Genomic DNA, 12,034 nt, shown 5'->3' with positions numbered 1-12,034 from the left:
ATTGAGTGCAGCTATTTGCAGGCCGAATTTTAAACGATTACCCTATTTGAACATTAATTGTTTAGCAACGGCTTATTACAATCTCCGAATATCATTGCACATCTCTTCCGTGTTGAATACAACGATTGGAAGACGTTGGTGATGCCGAGCTACATCATTAGGATAAGAATGTTGAAACACAAACCCACTTGTGTTAAGGAATATCATAGAGTACTATTTAAGCACGTGTTATCGAATACTACCGACGTTCTTATAGAAGAGCGCGTAAGAGCTGCCTGTGAAGGTGTATTCAGTGGGACCATTTATACCGGTTGCTCATGCGAAATGCATTAGACAGTGTGCCGACATGAAAACAAATATAATAATAACTAAGCGTAACGGATTGGTCTCATTGCCATCACATGCATTGTAATGCCTTGTGTTACTTCACTAATGCACATTGCAGCGTTCTGCCACTTCGCCGTCCAAAAGGACTCAACGACCTTTGGTCGGAAGACTATATATGAGTTATTACATACGTAAGACTTAGTATAAGACCACACATGCTGAAAGAGTAGACAACGCACTTACACATCGGGCGCCTTAGAAATGAGAGTGCTGTTGTGTCTTAACCCACACATACCTCGCAAAGTAATGCTATAGGCACACATTGTATTGCATTCATACTTCTAACACCTAGCAGCGCTATAATACTACACCCCGTGACGTTTGAGGCGTTTAGAAGGGTGTTCATGAACCTACACACTTTAGACACGACCCTGGTTATACCAAGACGTTTTCAATACAGCATTCAGTATCACAGAGAAGAGTAACGAAATGAAGTTTATAAGCAATCGACTGCAGGAGGAAGTTTATTGGGAGGTGCTTTTTAGCGAAGTAATTGCGTTGGAAAGTTGAGAGTGGCTCTGGCTTTGGTTTTTAATTTGTTTACCACGAGATATGTTGTCGATGGTTATGAGTGCAATGATGGCGGTCAAATCATCGGGGGTATCGATTAGTAATAGACTTATGAAGATGATTCCACTGCCTGTGTATTGGGAAGATATAAGACGCATCAAAACACCAACTACTGTGGCAACTTGTACCCCTCTGCCACTGCATAGAATTTATTACCATGTGACCTAATGACTCGTTATATGAGACTGTTGCGCGATTTGTAAAGCAAGATGGCATATAATGCGTTCAAGTTCGATACACTGAGCGAAATTTTCCAGTTCCTGGCATGGTTAAAGCGTAGGGGTGGGAAACATAATACGATCGCCAACATGTTGGTTCCTAGGTTTTTACCTTTTTTGGATGTATCGAAAAGGAACTTACAATTCGCAATGCAGAGATCATTGAACAATTTAATTGAAAAGATGACAACGCTGCATGAGGCACTGTTATCTACAGAAATTGCGAAGTTGGGAGACACATATGCGAAACTAACACAACAAGAAATTCTCCATGTCATTCTTGATTGCATTCCTAAGCTATATGCGGCGCTGTCGTTTCTACTGTATAATGTATCCGATAATTACAAGAGCGTGGGTGGTGGGAGTTGGGCAAATCAGAACGCGACATCCACCGGTAGCGATCTTTGTAAATATCTCACATCTACCAACGTTAAAGATTACAACGGCATTATACCTGGGGGGTTCAACGTTATTGAATTGAAGAACCAAAATGGTAAAGCTTTGGTCAGACCCTTGACAGAAGCTGTCACTCGTGAAGGTGGCGTTAGAACAGGTAGAGGCAAAGACAAACAAGGACCACCAAATCATTTTACTAACGTCTTAGCTACCACACTAGATAGACCTTGGCAAGACGTCAACACTGGAAACGCATTGCTTCTCATGCGCGCCTTTCAAGATATTGTTGTTGCGGAAGGAGACGGCAGTAAGGGCGGTTTGGCCAAGGAAGATTGGGATAAAGATATTCACCCGAAAAGAGTATGTTGGGCAGATTTGTATAAGCATTTTTCCGGATCTCAAACTCCCTTTAAGAATGTATTTAACGATGGGGGATTTGGATTCACTGGGCAGGTGTACAATATTACAAAGAAGAAGGAATTTGCCGAAATGTTTTCGAAATGGTTTAAAACAAATTATCAACACATTAAGAAGAATCTACAAAAAATGAGTGAAAAAACCGATGATTCGGATGTCCATTTGTTTGCTACAACGAAATTGTATCCCTACGGCCTCATTTTCAAATACGATGGGAAAACCCACTGGGAAAATACACTGAAAACTCATTGGTCCAATGCACTTTCTATGTTTAATGACAGGGGCCACGAATTGGAAAGGCTTAAAAACATTTTAGAGGGATTAGAGAAAGTTAAATGTTTAGAGTCTTCAGGGCCCGTTGCGACTAAAACTAAAGCAACGAAAACTGAGGCCGCAAAGCCTGTGGTCACCAAAACCGAGATATCGAAGCCAACTGCTACAAGAACTAATGCTGGCAGATCTAAAAGTCCACACAAGACATCTAACAGAGATCTAGACCAGAGCGCAAGAGGGAAGGGAACACAAAACCAGAATAAAAAGGCCGAGAAAAGTTCAAATCAAATAAAAAGTTCTACTGAACATAAGTCTCCAGATCAGGCAGTTGTAAAAACTGCTGCTACTCAGCTCCCAAATAATGATGGAACTCGAGGACCGACTGGGCCTAAAAGTCAAGGCCCGCAGGGGTCTACAGCAGAAAATAAACCTCATGATCCTGGTGCTCAAGAATCAATTGGATCTGTAGCGGTAAAAGTTGAAGCTTTGACGAAAAGTGGTGAGGTTTCTCACCCAACCCTGCCAAAACCTTCACCTCCAGCCTCGTCAACCAAAAACGCTGGATCCCCTAAGACTCCTGTTGAAAAAAATGTAGAGAAAGGTCCAACAGGGCCTGCAGAAAATACGGGTAAAGCAGGGGCGAATGGTAAAGCGGATCAGGATTTATCAACTAAAAACCCTGATCAACCTCCCAAACAAGTTGCGCAAGTTCCGCCAGTACTTACACCTCCAGCTTCTCCCCCAATTACCGCTGCAGCTCCTGCCCCCAATGCTCCTTCAAGTGATCCAGGTCAGGATTCACAGCGTGGTGGTGCTCCAAGTCAAGAGCCTGTTAAACCTCCACTTTCTGCGCCGCCTCAGTCTCCAAGTGCTGCAGGTTCAGAGATTGTGTCACACGGTGTCGACAGTTCCGGTAGTGGTCAGATCCCGGATAAGCAGGCGGCTCCCGGTGCTGCTGAAAGTTCCCCGAGCAATAAGTTTGGGAGGACAGGTGGCACTGATCCGGCATCCTCTGCTCCGGGTGCTGGTTCAATTTCCGATGAAGCTGGAGGAGAGGGTGGGGGGCCCCCAGGGACTCAAGGTGCATCCAGTAGAGGCCCTTCTGATGATCAATCATCCGGTGGTGATGAAGTGTCGAAGACGCTAATGGGTGGCAAAACGTCGGAAAGTCAATCTGAAGCACAATCTCCCCCAACTACGCCATCTTCTGGTTCATCGTCTCCAAAGAGTAAAGCGATACCAACTCCAACAGACCAAGGGAAAGGAGATGCCGATGTGCCGACACCCGGTGATACAGCATCTCCTTCTAGGGATCCGAAGGCGTCCGGCTCAGGTGGCGATCCACAAGAGCAGGACCCGAATTCATCAGATGGTGCTGCTTCTTCGCCGAGCAATGGTCTGTCACAACCACAGCCTGCTGGATCTCACGACATTAAGAAAGCTCAGGATCCACTTGCTAGCAGTCCCGGTGGTGTATCATCTAGCGTTCCTAGTCCTGTCGGTGGATCTGGTAATTGTGACGGTTTGCCTAAGGATACAAACCAGCGTGATTCGGCGTCTTCTGCGCATGTTACACCTATATCTGGTCAATCCTCCGTAGATCAGGCTCCTGACTCGAGTGCACAAACTCCGAAAATGCAGAGTCCTCAACCATATCCAGTTTCTACTCCTGCGATTACTGGTGATTCCCAGACTGATAATGCAGTTGACTCCGGTTCCTCCACCTCTGAACCTTCTGTTTTGCCTCCTGATCCAAATGGCAGTGGAACTAAAAGAAGTGATACGGATGATGATGATGCGAAAGGTGCAACGTCTCCCAGTCACTCGCATGATAAGACATGTGTCCATGGGCGGTCACCTGTGAATTTCGGCGGTGTTACTTTGTGTCAGCACACGCGTACGGCGATTGCCCGCACTGTGCATGGCCATAAGACTCCGAATACACTTTGGGATGAATACGAAAAAGAGGAAGAGAAAAGAAGACTAAACCAACCTTTTTCATCAAAAAATGTAATACCAAGTTTGTACTCTAATCCAGGGCGACATGGCAATCCAACGAATTACTCCAATACGTATCGTTTTCGGTATTATACACATAAGAGCAGTGTTGGTGGCCATCAAATATACCCACCACCTGACGATATACCACTTCACACCGCTTACCGAAACTATGTGCCTATAATTGGCTACGAAGGACCTGATATGTTGAACCCAGAAGACCCAGATGAAGAATGGCAGCGAAAACAAACCACGCTCCAGAGAAAAGAATTTCGGGATAAGAATGATAAAATATTATCTGAGCTCAAAATGCAAGTCCTTACGTATTCTCCACCTGAGCTTCCAAAAATAGGAATTGCGGTAGGCAATCGATTGAATCCGCCGCGACTTCAGAAAAAAGTACCACCCTCACCACCTTCGCCAAAACTCTTGGGTAAGCCCGGCTCAGATACGATTCCAGAATCTACCCTGGTGACAGATGAAGAGGCGTTCCCTTCGAACGCTCATGTAGATCTGGTAATCGAAAAGCCGAATACAGAGGGAGACGAAGATACAACGGTGATGCGTCCTACCGCACCACTGCAAAAAGTTCAGGTTAAACCTGCACGCCCAATTACTCAGCTTCCCAGTGAGGCACCTAGCTCATTTGATGCAGGTGAGGAAATCCAAGATGACCTTGAAGAGGAAGAGGAACAAGATGCCCCTAACTACAGGCACGATGTCGTCGAAACAATTGACGTCTGCCGTGACCCCTGGCACATTTCACCGTCGTCTACGTATCCTGACCAACCAACGCAGTCACCTCCACCATCGGCGGACAACCTGCCAACGCCCAACACCGTTCGCGGAATACTCTACTGGCTGGTCGGCCTTGTCGCATTAGAATATGTTGGCATTATTCACAGGCATGTTGAGGGTATGCTGCGCGATTTTGACAAGGCCATTGGCATCCCTGCCATGCCTCAACATACCCTCAATATCAGCCTGTCGGAGTTGCCCTTGGTCGCTTCCGCTGTCACCCGGATCCTCACTGAGGCGTGCTACTACGCGGCCAGCGTGCTCTGCAGGCTTAAGCACATCGACATTTCTAATGCCATCAAGGACTTCGACTTCGCTGCGGAGTATAGTCAGCTTCACTATGCTGCTGACCCCGCCGCCCTCCTCTGCCAGCTGCGGGACTACGTCTACGCCGCGCACCACCAGTTGGCGTTCCTTCGATTGCAGTGTTACCGAGATGAGGCACAGGGTGGTTGGAAGGATTTTGAATATGGTAGTAATGTCGGCGTTTCCTCCTCCACCCTGCAAGCCTTCCTCACCGACGGCTGGGACTCCAAGTTCAACACGCATCTCTTCGACGCTCAAGACGTCTGCTACCAGAGTCGCATCAGAATGGGATTCAGCGACGCAGATTTGCCCAAGGAAACCAAACAAGGCAGCTTGCTCTCAAGTATACTCTCTCCTAAATGCGACCCCTACGACCCCTTGATGACGTTAGCTTCGTACCTCGTTTGCCTAACAACACGGACGCCTCGCACCACCGCAGAACTTATTTCTTTCTTCCATCACCTCGGGAATGCGTTGTACGAATTTGATCCGGATATATTGTCCGACGTGGGGTCCTCCCTCATTGACCATCCCGTAGATTATTTCTTCTGGGCTCATATTGAGGAGGCCGACCTCTTGTCGATCCGGGAGATCCGCGGCTGTGACCCTCTAATCCAATGCCATGACCACCACAATACCCTGTCCAACCTGATTGGCTGCGACATTTATCCGATACCCTGTCCACAACAACTGTTACCAATCACCTACCCAACCTATGCCCTGTACTCTCCCACATTCGTTCCCACATACCTCAGCTGGATGGTGTACCTACCCGACAGGCTGCAGGACGCACTGGACAGGCTGAGGAGAGATTTAAAATATCATACTTGTTACGGTATCAAACCACTTCATATGTGCTCCGATGCTGTTTCCACTTTGTATTTCCACGGTTTCGCTCCACCGTATGATGCTTTAAAACGACCACCCAATTGTTCGGATGTCACCGCCAAGTTGAGCTCTGTTCTCTCAGGCGGTCCCATTTCAAAACTTTTGACTTGTATGGATGATTTCCTGTACCGTGGCCGCAAACCTTTCGTCACCCTTGTGTTCACGTTGTGGTCGATAGCGATCGTATGCCTCATCCACACGCAGCTCTACCGCCTGGACGTCTTCCGCATTGGCTCGCACCTTATCCGCTCCAAGGCTTCACACTTCATCGACGTCAAGGCGCTACTCACCCCGAGCAGAAAGATGCTCTCACTCTACGACGCCGATTACTTCGACGACGCTGATATTGCGCAACATTACCCAAATACGTAATTATCGAAGTAGATTGGTAATTTTTCTTACGTGAGTATTTGCGAAATAAAGTTGCTGTGTTCGCTCAACCACACACGGGCGACCTTTCACCCCAAAAGTTCATTATTCTCACGTTACGCACAGTGTTTTCAAAGTTTCGGCCACATAAGATCAATTTGGCAAAGTTTTATATTCCCCCAAATTGTTGCCGATCACACGTATCCATTTATCGTGTTATAGCCAATCAAAATAACCACCACTTCCCCCAAACTAGTTGCGCTTCTCGAAGCTCATATCCTTCCAAAATAGTTCACATTGATGCCCCAAAACAGTCCATGTAACGTGATAGCACCATCATTTAGTATGTGCTAATCAGTGCTGTTTGGGTTCATATTCTGAATCATCCGCTCGTTTGACTCCAGTTGCGCAGTAATGGTTTCGCAGCGTCGAACAGCCGCTGTAATGATAGGGAAACTCTGTCGATAAGTATGCACCAGATTTGTAAACTGATCAATGAGTTCAAGTATTCGCGGCATGGCAATTTCCTGCTGAAGCGCTCGCTGCACTAGTTCCCTTTTATTCAAGTACATTTTGAAGGCTTTGCATATCTTTTTGTTGCTACTTGCTCTGGTCGCGCCTGCTAGAGATTCATATATGATTTCCAGATATAGTTTATCATCTTTGCTCATATGAAGATGGTTGAAAATCGAGTGAAGGTCGAGTCTACGGCTTAAAATATGGCCGAATCTGCTATCTACATCGCGGTAACATGCGCTCTCATGCGTTCTAGCTGATGCGATGGGTATCTTTGCCATTGAGTTCATATTCCATTTCAATTTTGCCGTACGTTCATCAAAAAGGGCAGAATTCGCAACCGCCACCCGGTGGGCGCGCAGAGTCAAATCCACAACATAGGGCAAAGCGAATCGGACTAAGGCCGTCAGATCCATATTGTAGTCCGCCGTGTCACTGGGCCATATCAGCCGAAGGTAGTCGACAATCATACTTCTTATGGCGGTGTATGTTAAACCTAGGCCGTTCAGATAATTCTCCAATTCTTGCTGACACTGACGGTATGTCTCCTCGGTGTCTTGGTTTAACGATGCGCTTGCAACGGCATGTTGCATTATGCTGTGCATTTTGCGCATATGAGCTTCGGCATGTCCACTTAGCTTTTCTATTTGGTGGTAGATCCTGTTCGCCTTAAACCTTCGTGATTCTTCGTCCTCGCTGGGCAAGCGGGGGAATTGACGTATTTTCCTGGCGTAAACAACCATCGAAACGATAAGATGGCGCGAGCATTTGTCAAAATACACCAATTCAGAGTAATAGTGTATCATCAGCAAATGGTAGATCGGGTCCCTGTTGAACGTGTTGTTGACGAAATACTCCTTGTGCACGCCCACTTCAGCGTTGAGACTCGGATAAGCATCGACACTGGCTTTCCTCTCAACCATGTGCTCAAATAGTGGCTGCAATTCGCTCAGCTCTGACTCGAAGATCGCCTTCTCTCTGTCGCTCCATATGAACTGCGATATCGCACCATCAAGCACTTCTCCCATTTTTACGTAAAATTGAGACGTATCCGGATCCATGCCCTCCATGCTCAACCAGTCATACAAAATCTGCATGGCAAAAGATGCCTTTTTCATCTGCTTCTTGTGTACGTGAAGAGCATGGTACAGCCTGTGCCACCTCCAAATGCCGGTTCTAAACTCATCGTAGTGACAAAACATGGGGTCGTAGAACCTGCCGTAATATCCCATTCGCCGGTTGATACATAAATTGCCTGCTAAATCGGAAAGAATACGCGTCTGGAAAAAAGTCCATCCGCTGTCATTTTCTACGATCTGCATGATCCCTGCCAACTTTGACCGCATCTCCTGCGCTGTTATGCGCTCTATAGGTTGCGATGACATGTACTGATTAGTAAGCGCGCGTATGAAAATCTTAGACTCGAGCGAATTCAGATCTGCGCAGCCCAAGGTATTCATCAGTTGAATCTTGAATGTAGAATACTGTAACAACTTTATCGCAGTAGATAGTTCGTCGACGTGTTTTTGCAAAGCTATGTTGATTATCCAGGTGGCCCTCATTGAAGCAGTCGCTTCCGAAAGCTGTACGTCGGCCAGCCTGTCCTTTTGATAAGCAAACTGCAGCGACCACGTACGCCGTTTCATCCTGTTCACAATTGCATCTATGGAGTAAGCATTTTCAAGTTCTGCATATACGATGGTGTTGTTTTTAACGGTAGCGCCAACAGAGTCGGCCTCGCCGATATATTTCAGCGTGGCCAAATGGTCCGACACTCTGAAATCGAAGCCGTGCAGACGTCCCAATATTATGCAAATTTCTCTCATGCTATCCAAATAATGCTTTACATTCTGGTTGAAATCCGCGCTTGGCAAGCTCCGCAGAGTTAAGTCAATAGGATCGGAGCTGGTCGATGGTCCTTGAGTGCTTTCATCCTCAGTAGTTCCTCCAGTAGGAATGCCGCTCGCCACATCGCACCCTCTCAGCGTGAAAATCCCGAATAGAAGCGCTAGGTAGCAGCAAAGGCACTTACTAATGCCAATCATCTTGTTGCAGGCGAACAACAAGGATTAGACAAAAGAATAATGCGCTCTAAATATTTTCTGATCGTGCTCTACCGAGAATTCATCAACTCAAAATTCCCTAGCTATCACGTTGAAACATACGCACTAAATTTAAGAAACCACGGTAATATAAGCTTAAATATGTGCCGAACATACGTACATCAATGTTAACGACAATATTATCAACCACCGAATCCTTAGGATGCATATGTTGCGTATTCAACGCTACGTATTTTGAGCCATAAAAATAATGGCTTGCTAACCACACTATAACAGATGCAAAGAAAATTCTTACTGCGCGTCGAAATCCCGCAAAAGACAAGGAGGACGCTAACTATCGAATCCCGATGTCGCATAATTTTTAGACAGAATAGAGCAAGCGGCTGAGTGTGGGCGTTGTTGATTTTTTTTGTGGAATACGATATCACACACCATCAACTTTTGGTGTCTATTGCGGAATCCACGTCGTGGCATCGCCGGCGGCCGTTGGTGCCATCCATGATTCGCATCGACCTTCTGTGGGCGCGAGCGCGATTAATAGAGCCATATGCTTGACCAAATGTAATATATCTCACAATTGAGCGTATAAAATCGAGTATTGTATTCTCTTTGATCGCTTTCGATTTTTTGCAGTGCGTTGTTCCCGGTGTCCACTCCTCTTGTATTGCCCTGTAAAACATTATGAGATTAGTTATTTGTATGCCACTTTCTGAATTAACATGGCATTATTTGATCGTTTTGCAACGGTCAGAAGCTGCCGGTTGTCTTCCGGCGACCGGCGCTTCGCCACGGTTGCAATAAATCAGCACCAACGCCGATTATGCACTTAGCAAGCCAGCTACAAACTACATACGGAATTGAGTATTATTAGGGAAGCTGTCCGAACTTTGACCGCGCTTATTGCACGGTTTGCACTATTGGAGTGCGGGGATGATGCCCTTGGGGAAGACAAGAACGGGCGCGGGGTCGCCGGGCACGGCATATGCGGCCCAACTCCGAAAATCCAGGACCAGAATAGCGGGTTAAACAGTCTACTTCGCCCTGTTCATTTCAGCCGCCTTCTCCTTGGCCTCCTGGAGACCTCCCACCATGTAGAACGCCATTTCGGGCATGTCGTCGCACTCGCCGTCCAAAATCTCCTTGACGCCGCTGATGGTGTCCTGCAGCTCGACGAAACGTCCGGGCTTGCCGGTGAATACCTCAGCCACCTGGAAGGGCTGAGAGAGGAAACGCTGAACCTTGCGCGCACGCGCGACGACGAACTTGTCCTGCTCAGACAGCTCGTCCATACCCAGGATGGCAATGATATCCTGCAGCGATTTGTAGTCCTGCAGTATTTTCTGCACGCCACGCGCCACGTTGTACTGCTCCTCGCCGACGATGTTCGCGGACAGCATACGCGAGGTGGAGTCGAGCGGGTCGACGGCGGGGTAGATACCCAGCTCGGCGATGGAACGGGAGAGCACAGTGGTCGCGTCCAGATGGGTGAAGGTGGTCGCAGGCGCCGGGTCGGTGATATCGTCGGCCGGCACGTAGACAGCCTGCACGGAGGTGATGGAGCCCTTGTTGGTCGTCGTGATACGCTCCTGCAGCGCGCCAAGGTCGGTGGCGAGGGTCGGCTGGTAACCGACGGCGGACGGGATGCGCCCCAAAAGGGCACTCACCTCAGAACCAGCCTGGGTGAAACGGTAGATGTTGTCGATGAAGAGCAGCACGTCCTGGCCGTCCTCATCACGGAAGTACTCGGCCACCGTCAGGCCAGTGAGGGCAACACGCGCCCTGGCACCTGGCGGCTCGTTCATCTGGCCGTACACCAGCGCGGCCTTGGAGCCGGAGAAGTCGAAAGTGCCGTCCTCCAGCTGGCGGCGCTTGATGACGCCGGTCTCCATCATCTCGTGGTACAGCTCGTTGCCCTCCCTGGTGCGCTCGCCGACGCCGGCGAACACGGAGAAACCACCGTGCTTCTTCGCGACGTTGTTGATCAGCTCCATAATAAGCACGGTCTTGCCCACACCGGCACCGCCGAACAGACCGATCTTGCCACCCTTGGCGTACGGGGCCAGCAGGTCGACGACCTTGATACCGGTGATCAGCAGCGCCTCGTCGGTGCGCTGGTCGCTGAACGACACGGCCTCGCGGTGAATGGACAGGCGCTTGGAGTCCGAGATGGGCCCGCAGCCGTCCAGGGCGTCGCCCGTGACGTTCATGATACGGCCCAGCGTGGCCTCTCCGACGGGCACGGTGATCGGGTTGCCGCTGTCGACCACCTCCTGCCCGCGAGTGAGACCCTCAGTGGCGCTCATTGCGATCGTGCGGGCCACGCCGTTGCCCAGGTGCTGCGCGACCTCGAGACTCAGGCGGCCCTCCGGGGTCTCCACCCACAACGCGTTGAGGATCGGCGGCGGCGCGCCGTCGAACTTGACGTCCACGATAGCGCCGATGACCTGCGAGATGCTGCCCTTCTGCTGCAGGCCCGCTGCGGCAGGCTGCGCGGAGAAGGACCGACGGCACGGCGACAGCGTGCGGCCGAACGAGCGGCCTACACGAGAGCCGAAGGACCGCAGCAGCGAACTCATCTTCCCGAGTACCGCTACGGCCGAGGGACAAGAAATACTACGACGCGGCCCACCGGCACACACAGCACGGCCACGGTCGTAGCGCCAGGATACTGCACCCCGAAAGGAAAAACGTCAACGGCAAACAGTGGTACCGCTTTTTTATGGCGGATGAGGCGCGAGGGAAGGCCGCCCCTGCGTAGGCTACATATGGGGAGTCGGACGGCGCATCTAAGACACGCGGGACGACGGCGGCCAGAGAACAAAACTGAGACTAGAA

General features: G+C 49.1%; 3 protein-coding genes across 3 annotated transcripts; 1 reads left to right on the top strand and 2 right to left on the bottom strand.

The window, feature by feature from the left end:
- Positions 1-1,166: 1,166 nt before the first annotated feature.
- Positions 1,167-6,623, top strand: BBBOND_0208940 (hypothetical protein; the record flags this gene model as incomplete). Its single annotated transcript, XM_012912472.1, has 1 exon — positions 1,167-6,623. The coding sequence occupies one exon, from the start codon at positions 1,167-1,169 to the stop codon at positions 6,621-6,623; it is 5,457 nt and encodes a 1,818-aa protein (XP_012767926.1).
- Positions 6,624-6,970: 347 nt separating this feature from the next.
- On the bottom strand, positions 6,971-9,181 carry BBBOND_0208930 (hypothetical protein; the record flags this gene model as incomplete). Its single annotated transcript, XM_012912471.1, has 1 exon — positions 6,971-9,181. The coding sequence occupies one exon, from the start codon at positions 9,179-9,181 to the stop codon at positions 6,971-6,973; it is 2,211 nt and encodes a 736-aa protein (XP_012767925.1).
- Positions 9,182-10,230: 1,049 nt separating this feature from the next.
- Positions 10,231-11,775, bottom strand: BBBOND_0208920 (ATP synthase F1 beta chain, putative; the record flags this gene model as incomplete). The annotated part of the gene is made up of 1 exon (XM_012912470.1): positions 10,231-11,775. One exon carries the CDS (start codon positions 11,773-11,775, stop codon positions 10,231-10,233), a length of 1,545 nt encoding a protein of 514 aa, XP_012767924.1.
- Between the last annotated feature and the right edge of the window lie 259 nt (positions 11,776-12,034).

This window comes from Babesia bigemina (assembly GCF_000981445.1).
Source record: "Babesia bigemina genome assembly Bbig001, chromosome : II".
In the NCBI taxonomy this organism is placed as follows: Eukaryota; Apicomplexa; class Aconoidasida; order Piroplasmida; family Babesiidae; genus Babesia; species Babesia bigemina.
The sequence above is the reverse complement of the archived record's forward strand: the minus strand, read 5'-3'. Positions and strand labels throughout refer to the sequence as shown.